Source organism: Bidens hawaiensis, unplaced genomic scaffold, assembly GCF_021521415.1.
Source record: "Bidens hawaiensis isolate Kalapana, Puna unplaced genomic scaffold, B.hawaiensis_p1.1 tig00002602_1, whole genome shotgun sequence".
NCBI lineage: Eukaryota > Viridiplantae > Streptophyta > Magnoliopsida > Asterales > Asteraceae > Bidens > Bidens hawaiensis.
In genome coordinates this window covers 766,369-785,571 of record NW_027491141.1, presented here as the reverse complement: position 1 = coordinate 785,571, position 19,203 = coordinate 766,369, and the positions used below count along the sequence as shown (strand labels likewise).

Below are 19,203 nucleotides of genomic sequence, written 5' to 3'. Positions count from 1 at the left end.
TATGAGCTTAAACCTGTTATATATAATCGCGAAACGACGAGCCGACATCGTTAAACCGTTTAAGTCACGAGATCCGGATGGAATCGGGTATAAACCGAACCTAAGATGAGCTTATGGATCATCCTAGCTCAGATCTGGATCGAACGGGGCGAAAAACAAGTTTAAATCGTTTTTCCGGCGAATCCGCGGTTTTACGGCGGAGGCGCCGGAAAAGATACAAGGTTAAGAGGAATGTTAGAGAATGTTCTGACATTCTCTGACCTAACCCTAATTTGTTAACGGGGAGTTAACGAACTAGGGGTGATTCGCCAAGTAATTCGTTAAAGAAAGCATAGCGAACTAGATTCAGCTCGTGTTCAATTCGTTAAGGGGAAAGATAATGAATCACCCTTGATTCGTTACAGTCATTCATTAAAGGAGATGACGAATTGGAAGGTCCAATTCGTTATATGGACTTATTCGCTACATGAACTGATTCGTCAAAGAATCAGTTCGTTATAAGGTCCAGTTCATTTAATAACCAGTTCGTTAAAGGGTTCAATTCGCTACATGGACCAGTTCGCTAAGATAAGCCAATTCGTTAAGTGCAATGTAACGAACTAGAAGTTTAAAAAATGGACAGAATGGTCCCTGAACTTAGAAAAAGAATGATTTAATTATAAAGAAGCCCTCGACCCCAGCCAGGGGCTCTGCCCCTTGGACCCTGCTAGGGGCTGCCGCCCCTAGATCCCACTACCAGGGGCGCTGCCCCCAGACCCCCGTTCGTTGAAGGTTATAACTAGACTAGAAACGCGATGTGAGTAGTGATAGTTAAATTGATACGTGTAATTGTTATACAGTTAGTTGAGCACAACTAAGGAAAGGGATAACAATTAATGGTGAACGTAATCGAGTTCAGGTAAGTTTCTAGCCCCACTTCTTTTTATGTTTTCGGGGCTGTGTGCATACTCGATGTGATAGTTAATACACTTACCTTAAGTGGTAAGTGTATGCCTGGTACGGTTTATGTATGATGATTGATGCATATATATGATATGTGAAAGATGTATGTATGTTAAGATGTTAGAACATGAACGATCTTCGGATAGTGCATGTACTAATAAGAAAGATACGTAAAGGCAGGTAGGGTACAATGTACTAAACATAGGGAACCGACCCTAATAATGTCGACGAATGTAGGCAACCGACCCTAATAATGTCGGCGAATGTAGGGAACCGACCCTAATAATATCGGCGAAGGTTATAGGGCGGAAGGCTCTTTAAAATGTATGTGTATGAATGAAAGTATGTATGTTTATATGAAAGAAAGAATGAAAGTACGTAAGTATGTAAGTATGTAAGATAATAGGAAGGTATGTACCTTCGGGTGCATATGAAAATATGTGAATGTACTGTACGTTGCATGATTAATTAGAACTCACTCAGCGTAGCTGACTTTTAGTATGCACGCAGGCTAATCGACTGGGACAGCTGGTTTGAGGGAGACACATGGCAATACTGAAGAGGCTAGCATCTGAAGATTCGTCGTGATGTTTTGATACTATGTTTTATGTTATGTTTTTAAAAGACAAGTTATGGAGGTTTGTAATGGATGGCTGACAGTTTATATTATTCCGCGAAAGTTTTAATTAACTCTGATATTTAAAACTGTGTTTATGAGTAAATCCAATGTCAAAAGTGAGGCACCGGTAACGGGGCCTTACATCCTGAGTCAGCATGTAGGCCCTAGTCCTTGGCCTAGCTTGCTCAGCATCCTTCCTTCCATTTCCTCCCGCTTCATCAGTGCACTCCCTAGCTATATGACCCGTCTTACCACACTTGCACCATCACTACTAGAAAATGGGTGCCATTGCTGCGAAAATTTGCGACGCAAATTTTTGCTTCGGAATTTGCAACGCGTTTCTGACGCATTTCCTATGGAAAGTGAAACCATAATTTTTTGACGTGCTTTCCGACACATTTCTGACAACAACTAAAATGTGTCGGAAACGAGTCAGAATTTCCGACGCAATTCCGACACAGATATTTAATTTTGCAATTTTAATTTTTTTATATGTTAATCGAAATATTAATACAAATTGCGTCGGAAAAGTGTCAGAATTTTTGACGCATGTCCGACGCAATATTTCAAATTTGTATATTTTTATTGTTAATACGGTTATTAAGTAGAAAATATAAATTGTGTCGGAAATGTGTCTGAATTTCCCACGCAATTCCGACACAACATTTAATTTTGTAAATTTTATTGATACATTAATAAAAAATGATAATGTTAGTTCCGACGCATTTATGACGCAACGTTTATTTGGTGGCAAATGCGTAGCAAATGTGTAGCAAGTTGCCAAATGCGTAGAAAATGTGTAGCAAGTTGCTACAAATTTGCTACACACTTCTAACTGCTAGAACTTATTTTTGGTCTCTAGAGGGTTAAACGTGTGTTTTTTCATCCATTTCTTTCTACAACTTCGTTATATGGGGGACTATTTTTTCCCTAACTCATACATGCTATATAATTATTGTAAATACACATGTATCGTCACCGTTTTACTTTTACAATTATAAAGAGATGTCATAAGTTCTAGTTATACACACATATTTAAGTAAACGTATAATATGTTAAAGTTTGTGAAGTACAAGCATTTCATTTATAATGACTTTGTGCGGAATATGGAATAAGAAAAAAACCGTTTGAACTTTAAAAACGAAAAATGAAAGTAGAATATAAGCATCCAACAGTGTTGTTGTATCCACAAATTTCAATGGTGTTTGATCAACCATGTCTGCAACAAACGAGTCAAGTTAATAGTGTATTCACTTAACTAGATAATCACTCAGTATTTTGAAGATGATTGACAACTTGGCTAAAGAACAAGGACCAAGAATGTAAACATAGATAATATTAGTCCTTATTTGTAAATTAATGTCAATTTTAATATACAATAAGTAGTTTTCGGTCCATAAACTGAGTTTTCTGTCCGTAAGCTTAGTTTTCGGTCCATGAATGAGTTCTCTGTCCAACATTATTCAAGAAAAGTCTTGTATCACCGAGAACATGAGTTCTCGGTCACTTAATGTTAGTTCTCGGTCAAGGTTTGACCGAGAACCCCTGAAGATCTTTTGAGTTTTCGGTCAATCATCCCGAGAACCCAAGATCCCGAGATGTATAAAGATCTTGGCCTTTGAGAACCCTTTGGAATTCATCTCGAATTATGTGTCATCTTCTCCAAATCACCAAAACCACCATTATTACCGAAATATGCAACTTCAAACACTCATAGAATATTAAATATACAACCCACAAACATCATATTTCCTTATCCTAAACACTTCTCATAACTTGATTATTAGTAAAGACCAACTATTTGTTCCTCCCGGAGAACATCCAACAGTGACCAGAAAACCCCCTTTTAAAAATTAACATTTACCTATAGTTCATCAATGTTGATCACGTAAGTTTTCGAAAGAAACAAGTATGAATGACTTAGAGAGATAGGGGCTTTGGATTTTTGGCTTAGAGAGAGATTTGATAGTTATGATGAAACAATAAACCAATAATGCAAATGTTCGTCTTTTAAACTTCAAAATCTCAAGTTAGGGCCGAAAACCCTTATGGGTCGAAAACATATGATAAACTTGGGCCAGACCATAAAAACCAAGTTATATTTACCAAACCTTTTATGATCCAATCTGACTTGGGCTGAGAACTAATTTCCAAGCCCATCCACTGCTTGATCAATAATTTAATAACCGATCTCTTATAGCCTTCGTTTCGACAAGAGTAATCATGAAGTAAAAATAGAATTGATAATAGACAAATATAAAAATAAGGAATACAAAAAAAATAAAAAATAATAACACAAACTAAGGCTACCTTTTAGGAAATTTTAGGAAATTTTGGGATCAGATTTCAGTTTTGAAAAAACACGCTACCTTTTAGGAAAAGATCCGAACATGGAATCATATTGATTAAGATGCTTTCACAGTGGTTCATGTTCAGCATTATTGTGACATAGAGAGACATGTTGATAGCAGGTATAGTAAACTTAGCATGATTTTCATTGCATCAGTGATACGAGTTATGTTCAATTAGGAATAAATCTTAGATGGACATCACTCATGGATCTATGATGCCTCCTATCTATTCTCAAAGCGTATTTGGTTTTCTCCAGATCAATCCAATTTGACTCCAACCCCCTAGTGCTTGCTCAAAATGTTTTATATATAAATGAAAATTCTAAGCTTTAAGGTTGAACGTTGGACTTACAAGACATCCGGACTTACATGCCTTCCATTCAGAGTGTTTAGGACTTATTTGAATGCCCCACTCTTGTAGTTCTAGTTTGATAGGGAATAGGTTGCAACTCAATGATGATCATCCTGAGCAGTAGTTATATTCCAAAGGCGCTTAATGAGATTTTTTCAAGAGATAATGGGTTATCAAGGATTATTCACGAAGGACAGTTCCATAAGGGAATGTTTCCACTACTCTTTGGATTCCTAATTCACCACATTATACAGACCATGCCTTTCAGAAGAGGTAGCTGGACTCTTATGACTAGATAGATTTCATCTACTACTATTGCTATTATATACAATCGGCCCTTCAATTTTTTGAAAATAAACTTTCAATAGACGTAGTCGAATGCTTTGAAGGCAGAAAGGGATAAGTTCTTGATGTATCCTAGGTTTCTATAAATTATAATTGATGTTGAACTTCTAGATTTGACAAGGTTGGGTGAAGTTCTTCATCTTCAAAACCCCACCCAAATCTTTACAGAAGAATCAAGAGTTGGCTCCCTCAAACAACTTTAATCAACAAGTTGAGTATGATGGTTTACCTTGGCTTATGGATCCTAATCAGATAATTATGGAGGTCCTTGCATCTCCTGAGCCAAAGGTTGTAAATGAAGGTGATGAAGATGGTGATGATTCTAAAAGTGATGATGGTGATTCTGATGATGAAGATGGTGGTTTGGGTGGAAATTTTGCTGAAGAAACTCTGAGGAGGTTATTCAGAACATTGTCCAAGATGTTATGGTTGATGAGCAAATTGCAACAACTCCTCAACCTCCCTTCCAAGAACATACTGCTACAACTCCTCAATCTCCTTTACAAGAACAAATTGATACTCCTATTCAATCTCCTTTGAATAAAGAATTTCACATGTCTCCAGTTCATGAGAAAATTCAATAACCATCAACAGTCAATGAACCAGTAATTGAAAGAAGGGGAAACAATACCCCACCTCATGTTGAAAAGAATTTATATCCAAGTACAGAATTTTACTCTGAACTTCTAACAAAGAATTTGATGCTTCAAATTGAAAATCAGAAGTTTAAGAATTATAATGATGATTTACAAGTTAGAGTAGCAGCAGCCCTAGCTGAGATTGAATACCTGAAATTACATGGTGTTGAGGTTGTGAAAACCTTAGATGCACCAAAATAGGGGTAGAGTAAGTCTGCTATAGAGCTCATTAGTAAATCAAGAAGGTTGTTGTCAGACCTCCCCAATCCAGAAGTTTCAGAAGAAGGATTCGTCATTGTGTTTTTCAATATGGTTTTCTATGCATTGAGTTATAGGTTCGATCATTGTGTTCTTCCATTGGTACTCATATTAACGAAAAAAAATTAAAATCAAAAGTACGTTATTGTGTATTTCTGTTCGTCATTGAGTCTTTCTGCTCATCATTATTTTGTTCGTCATTGTGTTTTTCAACTCATCATTGTGTTTTTGGTGATTGTGTATTACGTGACTATGTTCATTGTGTATTACGTTCAAGTTATTGTGTAATATGCATTTTTTATTATGTTTTACGTTTTAAGTCATTGTGTAATACGTATTTACCATTTAATTTTACGTTTCATGTTATGGTGTAATATGTATTCAACATTGTGTTTTATGTATTAGACAATTTGATAACTTTGTTTCACTTTTCATATAACAAAGTTATCCTTACATTAAAGATAAAAAAAATGGTGGTGATTTTTTTTTAAAATGTTGTATAAAATTTTTTTGACATTTTAAAATAATGAAAAAATTGACATATGACTTGTTACTTAACACAGTCAATCATAATCACGATCCTAATTTTTATAAGCTTATACGAAATAACTTAACTGATAAATAAAAGTCAACCTCCATATCCTTGAATAAGACAAAATAAAAAGTGTTAATATATAATCGTTGAGAACATTATAAAAGAGAATTACCCTTAAACAAGAAAAAAAAGTGTTGCAATAAATATCCGTGAGAAAATTATAAAAAGAGAATTACCCTTTTATTAAAACAACATGGAGACTCAAGTTTAAATTCTTCACTTGTGATCTAATGGTAGGTGGCTTAGGTTTTTCAATGAAGACTCAAGTTCGAATCTCACTTGTGTTATATTTGGAGGGATATTAACAATGAAGGATTTGAGCTAGGAGTTGTGCAAAGTAGGGATGAGCACGATACCATACCGGTACCACCGAAAATACCGATCCCGAAAATCGCAAATTCTTGGTACCGGTACGGTACCAGGATGGTACCGGTACCGAGGGTAAAAAGTTGGGAAATACCGGTATCGGTCCGTATGAATCCCGAAACTTAAAACTTTGTTACCGATTCGGTAACGACAATACTAAATCGGTACCGATTTCGGAACAGGTAGCGGTACCAATCGGTACCGGTACCGATTTTGCTCATCCCTAGTGCAAAGGTTGTCAGTTCAAACCCTGAGCCCACCCGGGATTTTGTCCCACCGTGTATTACGCCAGGGAGTTCTGCTCTTGTGGTGGCACAATGGCTGTCAAGTGGCAGTCGGCGGTCGGTGAAACGCCCAAGCCAAACTCTGAAGCCAGCGTGGGTCCACTTAAGACAACATAGTGTGGCCAGAGTAGGGGATGCAGTAGCCTAACTACAAGAAAGTCAGCGTTCTAAAAAAACAATACAATGGAAGAGTGAACGTCGGAAGAAGACAGCTTTAAGCGAAACATCATTTGAGATCACGTTCGGTCAATAAAACTATAAAAGACAAAACTATACAAACTTATTAGGAGCATACCAATCAATTAGTAGAGGGATTTCTTTTAACTGAATTAATGGAGACTTGCAGTCTCGTATTTAACCAAATACATAAAAAGTAGCACTCATGGGAAAGTACCCGAATTTGTTTTTGCTACATTTTTAAAATTAAAAGGTTAAAATACATTATAACAAGACTTCCTTTAAACATCGTAATTAAAAATATATATTTTTTATTAAAAGGTAGTAATCTAGATGAAGAGTAGTGTTTGATTGATGGTTTGATAGGGATTTGCATGTCTTGAGCAAATCAACACATACATCATGAGGAATATTGTGTGAGGAGGAGATAGTTTGTGAAACTACTAGTGGTAGGAAGCATCTGATGCATTTGTATTGAAAGTGATTCTTTTGAAATCAGTGTTATTATTCTCTACAAGTGATAGTGCGAGGGTATAACATAAAGCTGCTTTATGCCAAATTTGGACCATTAACTATGAGACATGCATCAAGTGTATCTATTCATTTCAATGATTTAACCAATCATTCCATTTATATATCTCTTCTCATCACCACCTTCTCTTCTGTATCACCAACGTCCTTAACCATAGCTACAATGGGTTTTCAGTATCACCATCTTTCCATCGTCTATGTCGTAATTATGCTTTCCCTTTCGAGCCCTTATGAAACCACTACGGCTAATGATCAAGCTGAGTTCTTCACACTTATAAAGACTTCACTTTCAGGACGCTCTCTAAGCGTCTGGGATGGAACAAGCGTCTGCAACTACACGGGTGTAGCTTGCAGTGATGAAGAGAACGTTATCAAGATCAATATTTCAGGCCGAGGTTTATCCGGTGTGTTCCCGGAAAATATATGCTCTTACCTTCCTCATCTGAAAACCCTAGATATAGGCTACAATAATATTAATGGAGAATTCCCATACAGCATCACCAACTGCTCATCGCTTGAGGAACTCATCACCACTCACACAAAACTCGCGGGAAAGCTTCCGGATTTGTCGTCGATGAAGTCTCTCAGGGTGCTTGACATGTCTTCATGTTCATTTACAGGAACTTTCCCTTTATCTTTTATTAATCTCTCCAATCTTGAAGTGATAAACTTTAACGAAAATGGCGGTTTTTACTTATGGAGGTTGCCGGATGATATTTTCCGGCTGTCGAAACTCAAATCCATGATCTTGAGTACTTGCATGGTGAGTGGTCCGATCCCAGAATCGATCGGAAACATGACGTCTCTTGTTGATCTTGAAATGTGTGGCAACTTTTTAACCGGTTCGGTTCCTAAAGAACTCGGTTTGCTGAAAAACTTGCAACAGCTTGAGCTTTATTACAACCAACTAAGCGGAGAGGTTCCTAAAGAGCTTGGGAACCTCACCGAGTTGACCGATATGGATTTATCGGTCAACCAGTTGACTGGAAGCATACCGGCATCCATATGCCGGTTGCCAAAGCTCAAAGTGTTGCAGTTATACAACAATAGTCTCACCGGACATATCCCGCGGGTGCTCGAGGATTCAAAGAGTTTGACCATGCTATCACTTTATCGAAACTATTTTAGCGGTGTGGTGCCACGGCATCTAGGGAGAACGTCACCGTTGATACTGCTTGACGTGTCTGAAAACAATCTTACCGGAGAGTTGCCACCGGATGTTTGCAATGGAGGTAAGTTGGTTTACTTGCTAGCACTTGACAACATGTTTACTGGCGTCGTTCCGGACAGCTATTCAAACTGTGTCTCTCTTATTCGTTTTCGACTTAGTTCCAATCGGTTGTCCGGAAACATACCCGAAGGGATTCTGAGCCTCCCGGCTGTGTCGATCATCGATCTGAGTGACAATTCTTTCACCGGATCGATACCTAAATCTATTAGGAAGGCTAGAAACTTGTCGGAATTGCTCTTAACAAATAATAAAATCTCTGGTGTTATCCCTTCTGAAATCTCACAACCTTTTAAACTTGTCAAGATTGATCTCAGCAATAATCTGATTTCTGGGTCAATCCCTTCAGCAATTGGTGATTTAAAAACACTCAATCTTCTGTTATTGCAAGGAAATAAACTCACTGGTCACATCCCAAATTCACTATCTTCACTAACATCTCTAAATGTTCTTGATCTTTCAAGAAACCTGCTAACTGGTTCTATCCCAGAAAGGCTTTGTGATTTGCTTCCAAGTTCCATGAATTTTTCCAATAATCAACTTTCAGGGCCAATACCTGATTCCTTCATCAAAGGAGGACAGCTGACAAGCTTTTTAGGAAACGCTGATCTTTGTGTTTCCGAGTATCCGAATCCACCGTATCAAAACTTCTCCTTTTGTGCTCAATCTTACAATAGGAAGAAAGTTGATTACATTTGGATCGTTGTTGTGTCGGTTGGGATTATTATCCTTGCAGGTATTTTGTTCGTTAAAAGATGGTTTAGTAAAGAAAGAGATGTTAAGAAACATGAGGAAACATGGTCGTCCTCTTACTTTTCTTATAATGTGAAAAGCTTTCATCGAATAAGTTTTGATCAGGATGAGATACTTGAAGCCATGATTGACAAGAATGTTGTGGGACATGGTGGATCTGGAACTGTTTACAAGATTGATCTCAGCAATGGTGAAGTGGTTGCGGTTAAGCGGCTTTGGAGTCAGAAAATGAAGGACGAGTATTCTGCTGATCAGCAAATCATGAACCGCGAGTTGAAAACCGAAGTGGAGATATTAGGGAACATAAGGCACAAAAATATTGTCAAACTGTATTGTTACTTTTCTGGTTTTGATTGCAATTTGTTGGTGTATGAGTACATGCCAAATGGTAATCTTTGGGATGCACTTCATAGAGGTAAGTGTCTTTTAGATTGGCCGACTAGACACAGGATCGCACTTGGTGTGGCGCAGGGTTTAGCTTATTTGCACCATGATTTGATGCCACCCATTATTCATAGAGACATCAAGTCCACAAATATCCTCTTGGATAGAGACTTTGAACCAAAAGTGGCAGATTTTGGAATAGCAAAGGTTCTAAGGGCCAGAGGAAAAGACTCCACCACCACCATTGTTGCTGGCTCCTATGGTTACATTGCACCAGGTACAAGTATAAACTAACTTTATTTCACAGACAACATGACAAGTTGAAAAATATTGTTTTAGTGACACAGACATTGGAGTCATAAAAGTTACAAAGCAGTTATTTAAAGGTATTCAACCATGAGGTAAAGTGTAGGTAAAGGTGCAAAAATAGCTACATGTAATGTCACAAAGAGTGCGACATAGAGTTTATTAAAACCCAAAATTAAAACTTTTTTCTCACTGTTTTAAACAGTTTGTTGATAAAAAAATGTTCATAATAATGCTCCTTAGTAATGTTACCAAAAATTAACATATGGTATAAAACTTCTCCTAGTTACTAACATGTCACTAAATGATAATCCCGAGTTATTATAGGCTAGATTCTACATAAAGTAAATTTATTAGACTAGATTCTACATAAAGTAAATTTATTACGGATGGGGTTGGGATGAAAACAATTAATTTTATCTAAACAATTTATTATGTCAATTGAGATAAAAAAATTATACGTTTCAATAAAAATGTCATAGTTTGAAAAATATAAAGTTCATGGTAGATTGAATGATTACTTTTTTTGCTTAAGAAATGACAATAATACCCTTGAAAATTGGGTCCATCAATATTATTTATTAATGTTAGTTGTGTGTTTAAAGGTAAATTTGAAAATTAACTAAAAAATATTGAAAGTGGACATTTTTAATTGAACAGATAAAAAAGGAAATATTTACATTTTTAATGAGACGGAGAGAATACATATCAACGATAATAATATATTTTTGAGAAAATTATTTACAAGGCATTTTGAGATCAAGACAAATATTCAAGGATTTTGCTTTATAAGTATAGTTTTATCTTTCTTTAGTTGACGTTTTATTTTTAACTGACATTTATAATATAGAGTACGCATATTCATGCAAGGCAACAACAAAGTGCGACGTCTATAGTTTTGGTGTTGTACTAATGGAGCTGATAACCGGTAAGAAGCCCGTGGAGGTGGAGTTCGGAGAAAACAAAAACATCATATACTGGATTTCAACAAAAGTGGAGACAAAAGAAGGAGCAATTGAGGTTTTGGACAAGAGACTCTCCGGTTATTTCAGCAATGAGATAATTAAAGTTCTTCGCATAGCCATTCGTTGTACATGTAAGACTGCAACCCTCCGTCCTACCATGAATGAGGTCGTTCAGTTTCTTATTGAGGCCGACCCTTGCAAATTCGATCATTGCAAGTCGCCAAACAAGATCAAAGAACTGTCAAAGTAAGCGTATGATAATGACGATAATTTTCTTTGTTTTTGAGCAGTTCAAAATAATGTCGCATAATATTCACAACGAATAGTTTTACTAGCTTTTGAGACCGACTGAGAAATAGCCATTGTAGATATCAACTTACCCGAACTGACCCATAACTGTAGTCTTAGTATTTGTAGTAGTAACTATTATAAGGTCTTTAATGTACGCTTGTATGTTCTAATTGTTCAATCATTGAGTCTCGAAAATGGGCGAAGCATATAAAGGACCCGGGAAGTCCCACCCGTTTGTTTGTTTTCGTCCGAAACTTGTATACATTTTGAGTCTGCAACCCCACCCCCCCTCGTCTTTCTCTTTTTTCTCTCTAAACAATGTCCATTCATCTTCAGGCTTTCCTATATGAAAGTCCTAGCTTAGCCACTGGTCTCAAAGCTCCTTGATGTATTCTATATGAGTTTAGAATATGACAAGGATAGATGATGACATTTTGTTCGTCCATTTAAAAGGTTGTGTACACACTCCAAGTGGACAAAACTATATTCACCTAAAGAAGATCGTATCAGGCATTTATGGGAGAAAAAGAAAAAGAATATAAAAAGTGAGCAAAATTATATTCACCAAAAGAAGATCGTATCAGGCATTTATGCGAGAAATAAAAAAAGAAAGAAAAAGAGAGATTATGCAAGAATCATCACTATATGAGTGGTATGTTGGGTCCCTTTAAATGAAAAGGATTCAATAAGAGGATATTTCTAATTCTTTTTGGTATGGTGGAGAACCCATAAACTAAAGTTTTTAGCTTTAATGAATGATTATCACTTATTCTCCTAGAACCTATGATTATAGAATACTCATATCTCAAATATATGACTTTTGACAATAATTTTTTTTTTTAAGACTTGTATACGGTAATCTCTCTTCGATTCCGTAAATCCTTTTATATATAACACAAACCGACCTACATCTGGATAATGGGTAAGCGAGCAACAAGCTGCGCCGCTATCCCCTTTTGAATCACAAAGCCTATTCTACTAAATATAAATTAAGCACCTTATTAATTTATTTAGCAAAGTTGCTGGCTAAAAATTTGGTGGGCTAATAGAAGCTTTTTAATTTTTTTTTTTTCAAAATTACTATTTTATCATATAATTAACTAGTGTGTTATTTGACGCGTTATGCTGAGACTGGTGTATAAAATTCTTAAATTGATAAAACCTAAGTGTTATCAGTCTCAAGCATTAAGATGGTAAGTCCGCGCAAACGCTTATGATTTCGGTTACATGCGTTATTGTACTAATAGTAAACCATAACTAAAACAAAATAATATATAATATTTGAGTGACCAATGGGGTGACTTCGGTCGGTAAAACTCAAGCGTTAGTAAAACTTGATTGTTATTGATCTCGGGCATTGAGGTTGTGAGTCTACGCAAATTTTGTTGGTCCAGTCATGTTCATTACGATACCAGAATTAAAGAAAATTGGCATGCGGTTGATTTTCGTTACGTTCTTTACAGTACTAGAACTAAAACAACACGGTGAGTGTACTCGTATTCAGTTGGATTCCGTCACATTCGTTATAGTATTGAAACAAAACAAAAAAAAAAGCAAAACAAAATTGGCATTCGACTAGTTTTCATCACGCTCATTATGAACCGGAAGTAAAACAAAACAAAAGCACAAAAAAACAAAATTGTCTAGTACAAATAAGGTGCCGCCAAGTGGCCAACTCTCTTATTAATATATATGTGTTAGATAATAAATCTTAAATATATAAAAACAAAACATTTAAAATCTCTCTGGTTGCAACCTACATTTTCTCAAGCTATCAGATTGTTTTATTTGTAAATGGAGCATTCTAAAGCATTTGACCTGAATTCACGGGTATGAGTATCACCAAACGCAGATAACCTTTAAACGGATTATAAAATTCCATTGTATTAAGAATATATATCACCATATATTTGATATGAAAATCCTATAAAATAGAGATATACTAAAAATTAAAAGCCAGTATTTTATAAAAAAAATATTATTTATAATTAAGAAACAATATTATAGTAAAAAATAAGCGGGTCATGGGTCTCACCAAACCCATATAACTTTTAAATGGGTTATAACATCTTATTTATTTGTGAAACATTCTGATCATTAAACCTTAAGTATATTATTAACATCCTTACAATAAATAAAATTAAAATAAATTATATATATTGGAAACGGAAAATGTAACCAACCACCGCAATACGGGGGATAAAACCTAGTAATACATATATTTTTCCAAATAGTGAATCTCGGGTCAGATTATCGGATGTTAATGTGTTTTTTCAATATTAGTTTTGGTGTGTAAAAGCATTCCTCATAGGTTCTTGATCTCCATCTTTAAAATTTAACTAAAAACACAATTTCTTTAATTTACACATTATTTTATAAAAACCTCATCAACCCATTCTTCATTCCCATCTCTACATTCTTTTTTTATTATTTTTTCTTTTTCTTCCATTTATAATTTTAACTATGTACTATTTTGTCTTTTTATCATTTTCAATATATATTAATTTCTAATATATTTTTATAGAACGGTAGTTGGAAATGGAATGTTGTGGCAATGCTATAAATTTGGAGGCTTCCTATACCATTTTATTAAAATTTAGAAATGGAGTTTGGAGATAGGGAATGGGTTGGAGTGGTTATTTAGATGATTTTTTTAATCTTTTAGAAATGAAGATGTGTATGGAGTACCCATCGGGAATGCTCTAATAACCCTAAAAATACGGTTTTTTATTTTTATTAAGATAACATTGTGCTATGAGTAATAGAGCAATCGACAATCTTTATTGACCGATTTATAAAAGTGCATGTGTGATAGATTATAGTAGAGATGCACAAAAAACACGAACCACTTTTTTTAATACCCGAGTTTTTAATACCCGAACTCGTACCCGTATCCGACCCTATCCATAGGGTACAGATAGGGTATGCATTTCGGTACTAAAGCTCGGACCGGTTCCATTCTAGAAACCGGGTAATTCCAATACTCGAAACCGGGTATTTCAAATACCCTACTGACTGAAGAATTTGAACTTTCTACTTATGATCGTCACGAATTGATTTATTTTCAAATTGGTTTGGGTCGGTTACCAATGTCATTAATTGACGATTAAACAATTCGAACAATTTTATAAATATGCTTGAAATTAAGAACTCATTTTGATCTAAAGAATGAAGGTTTGTCTAACTATAGTCTTTCGGTGGCATGTTTCGGTTTTCTTCCCCATTACTTAGAAAAAGTGAGCCACTGGTTCAGGTACAAGATACTATCATTATCGCCTGGACAATTAAACATCCAACCCGTAATCGCAACAACCCAATTGCAAAAACAGAGCTCTAAGAAAAAAGTAATTATGTTTAATTCCATGATTTATGTTTGATTTAATGGATTGAAGATGAAGAGGGGAAATGGAGGGAAAAGTTTGGTATATTGCAATTTGGTCGTTTGTTTATTACTGGGTGATCAATAGCTACAAAAACCAAAGTGTAGGGGCTAAATGCACATGATAGACAATTTAAATGCATATAAACATAATATAATTAATAAGAATTCGTCGTTTTATTAAATACGAGTATTCGAGTACAAACAGGTAATAGAAACGAATACAGTTATTAATCCGAATTTGACAAATGTCACAACCACCACCTCGGTTAGCTCTATTGTTGTTTCTGTTTTGGTTTTGACCAGGTGGTGGTAGTTGGTCATTATGTGGAATTGGGTATTCTTGATTGATGGGTTGGTCTTGGTTTCTAGGTAGGTTAACAGGTAGTTCTTGATCCTCGTGCTAACTCATGTTTTTGGCTTTCTGTTTTGATGATTCGTTTTCAGTATTTTTATTCAAACCAGTTTTGTGAGCTGCTCTTATCTCTTAACTATTTTCTCAATTTCTGGATCAAAATGTAGCGGCTGTTTACTTCTTGAAGATCTCGTATGCATAAACCTGTAAGATTACATGCACACACGAGAACAAAAAACCCCGTGTATAATCAAACAAAATAAAAACAAAAGCAAGAACTAAACTGGCACTTTGCGTGTTGATTCCCCGACAACGACGCCATTTTGATCGATGACACAATAAATAAGATTTATAAAAATTACCTTTAGTATAGACAAGTAAGGTGTCGAATCCATAAAGAATCAGTGGAAAGTGCTAGTTAAGTTTAATGGTTTTTAAATAATTATACTATAGTGGAAAAACGATGTCAATCAGTTTAAATATTAATTTATTTGTAAAACGATTGGAAAAAGGGTAACTACACTTAAGGTTCGGGAAATGCAATGAACTGTATAATTGTAACTCCTATCTCATGGACCCACATACATATGGTTCATTAACTAATTTTGATAAATAATTACTAGACGCATTAGTTTTGTTATGATGATTCACGGAACTCAATCTGACGAATTGACACAACTAAACGTGGTCTATCTAATTACAAAATAAATTAATGATCAAAGGTAAACGGTTTAATGAAAATACAATGGTTTAATGACGATAAAAAATTAATCCTAATTGTTGATGAATACAAACCAATTGATTGTTAAGAAACATGAATCCCAGAAAAACAACTGTTTAAACAGTTTAAATAAACGTAAAGCTAGATTAAACGAATGATTAAATCAAAGCTCTTTCCAATCATAAATATAAGTCACAAAAACAACTAGTTATGTAAATCCTACACCTGAAGTGGTCACAAGAGGTTTAGCCTTGCCTCTGCATCTCGGTTCTTTTAATTCTTGATCGGAAGGACAAATTCATGGATGATTTGGTTATTAAGAGGTGTTAAGATGGTAAAGAATTGCCTCCAAAATCGTCCCTAAGTGATATAGTATTAATAATAGTCGACTTAGGATTTATCTGGGCTTTTATATGAAAGAAAAACAAAAAAAACAGACTTTTGCGGCAGGTCCGTTGTAAGATACGGTTAGGCCACCGTAGCCTACAGTGGGGTGTGAAGAAAAAAGAGACCGTAAGGCATAGAGAAACTTTTGTTGATGAGAAAATTGGAGTAATATTATTCACCCTATATAACTTCTTAATGTTTTTTTTAAAGTGGTTGTGACTGGAGAATATAGAAAGATAATGATAAAAGAATAAAAAATATTATTTAATTGAAAAAGTAAAGAGAAAATATAATGTTTTTTACTGTAATTGACACTATTATTTGTTGGAATCGGTCTGCCAAGACACATATTAGAGTTGATGTGGCTAGTACGTTATGATCCAAGTCGGGTCATACCCAATAACAAGCTAGACAAACACCATGATATTTATTTAAGATATGATCTAACAAATAAATATCAACACTTAGAATATTTATAAATGGGTTTCTAGATATTTTCACTTGTGTAATATATAAACTATATGGATAATTTATATTATGAGAGAAAACATTTCATGTTGTTGTTTAAGTTGGTTAAATAACAAACATGAAAGACATGTTACAATATACATGTTCCTTGTTATGTTATGTTGCATATAAGATACATAAGTAACAAAAATAATATTGTTTTGAGTTTGAAAATTGGGTGGAAACCCAAGGGTGGCCGCCCCCCCCCCCCCCTTTTCCCTCCTCTCTCTCATCACTTTATTACACCTTGTTATTTTCAAGGACATGCAAGGGTTGTTGTTGGTTCAAGAGTTATTATTCAATAATACTTTCTCTCACACACACACAAGAAGCAAAACTCTTTCTTTCTTCTTCCATTTTCAGCCAAGGAATAATAAGATCAAGAAGGAGGTTTTCTAATATCAAATCCTAGCAAGCAAGGTGTTTGTTGAAGGCTTGGAAGGGTATACAAGCTTGAGGCTCTTGTCCATTGAAGGCTAGCCGTTAAAACCGTCATCTCCTTCATCGTCTTGCATCTTGATAGGTTGTATTACATATACCCCCTATGGATGTTGGTTTTGGTAAGCATGTAAATTCGTATATGGATCCGGGGCTTGGGTTTTACATATAAAACAAGTTTTATATTAATCAATATAACAAGATTTTAAACTAATTAATCCGCTATGTTTTTCATATACATGGGTTTATATGACTTTGATAATCTTTTTAAAACCCAATAATGGCATTAAGAGCCGCTTATACGGATACATGCTTCAATAGATTAAAAAAATTTCAGGTTTTATGGTGTGGTTCACCGTTTGGCCCAAAATTTTGGGGCTTTTGGTTACCCCTTGGTTTTTCAAGATTATACTTTACATGCATGTGATAATCTTGAAGAATTAAGTCATTTGGACGATTGGTTGTTTTGTTTGGACAAAACCCAAAACTTTCGGTTTTCTTATCTTTGGCCGAAAGTTTGAGGTTCACAAGGGGAACCATTTTTGACATGTAATACTTGCATATTTGGATGTGCATTTGGATGATCATAACCTAGCCATGACCTTGTGTTTGGATGTGTGTTTGTGTTGTGATTTGCTCTATATTCAATTTGGTTGTAATATTCTTTTATTTGGGTTTGTAATCTATTTATAGTTAAGACGATCCTTATCAAATAATCTACTTTCATGATTCATATTGATCCTTATCAACTATACTTGATAAGGATCGTCTTAACTATAACAATTTTATGGATTGGTATCGAAATTTGAGAACTGGTCTCAAACAAGAAAAGAAATCCTACATATTTTACGATCCTATTCCCGATGAACCAAACATTGACAATTTGGATGCCTATAACGATTAGTTGAAATACACCGAGAATTCGGTGCAAGTTTCTTGCCTCATGTTGGGAACTATGATTCTTGAGATTCAAAAGGATTTTGAACATCATAGGGCATATGACATGATCACCCAACTTAAGGAAATGTTCCTTACTCAAGCTAGGGTGGAACGCTTCGAAACGGTTCGAGCACTTCATGCGTGTCATATGGAACAAACCCAATCGGTCTCATCTTATGTGCTTAAGATGAAAAGCCACATTGATCGACTCGAACGGCTAAATTGTCCCGTCTCAAAAGAGTTCGTCACGGATATAATCCTTAATAGTCTAACTAAAAGGTTTGAGACTTTTGTCATGAACTACAACATGAATGGATGGGACAAGAGCATTGGTGAGCTTACGCAATGCTCAAAATGGCTGAAGCGGGAATGGGTAAAAAGGTTTTACCGGTTCTCATGATCAATGAAGGTGGAAATAATAAGAGGCATCACCCGGAACCTAAGGCAAAGGTTGCCAAGGGTAAGGGACACGTCAAGGGTAAGTTCAAAGGAAAGGCTAAAGCGGAACCAACCAAACCAAAGGAGAAGAAGCTAAAGGTTAGCTCGGGGGACCCGTGCTTTGGTTGTGGTGAGAAAGGACATTGGATGGGGAATTGTCCAACCTATCTCTAAGAGTTGAAAGCAAACAGGGATGCGGGGCAAACCTCGGGTACAACTTTCATGATCCATATTGATCTTAATGTTATTTCTTCTAACACATGGGTATTGGATACCAGATGTGGAACTCATATTCGCAATTTGTTGCAGGAGTTCAAAAGAAATAAGCATTCCAAGAAAGGAGATACAACTCTCTTCATGGTCAATGGAGCAAAGGTTGATGTCGAAGCCCAAGGAGACTATATTTTGAAGCTTCCAAATGGTTTGGAATTTGTTTTGAAAAACATTTTGAATGCTCCTAGTTTGACTAGGAACATTATCTACGTTTCTCTTTTAAGACAATATGGTTATGATTTAAAGTTTGTAGACAATGGTATTTGTGTTTTTATGAATGATGTCTTTTATTTTAAACCGATGCCGTCTAATGGCATTTATGAGTTAGTTCATGATAACACATCCTTTGATAACATGTTGTACCAATCAAACACAAAGAAA

General features: G+C 35.4%; 2 protein-coding genes across 2 annotated transcripts in view; both read left to right on the top strand.

Annotated features, from left to right (window-relative positions):
- The window catches only part of LOC143620537 (uncharacterized), a 132,944-nt gene that overhangs the window by 63,014 nt on the left and 50,727 nt on the right, over positions 1–19,203 (top strand). The window lies entirely within an intron of this gene.
- Positions 7,597–11,574, top strand: LOC143620544 (receptor protein-tyrosine kinase CEPR1-like). The gene is made up of 2 exons (XM_077092220.1): positions 7,597–10,100; positions 10,980–11,574. Exons 1-2 carry the CDS (start codon positions 7,622–7,624, stop codon positions 11,342–11,344), a joined length of 2,844 nt encoding a protein of 947 aa, XP_076948335.1. The 5' UTR covers positions 7,597–7,621; the 3' UTR covers positions 11,345–11,574.

Excerpts from the sequence above, each read along its gene's own strand:
- LOC143620544 (XM_077092220.1), top strand. The coding sequence starts at position 7,622 with ATGGGTTTTCAGTATCACCATCTTTCCATCGTCTATGTCGTAATTATG. Across the intron at positions 10,101-10,979 it reads CTATGGTTACATTGCACCAG|AGTACGCATATTCATGCAAG; the intron begins GTACAAGTATAA and ends TTTATAATATAG.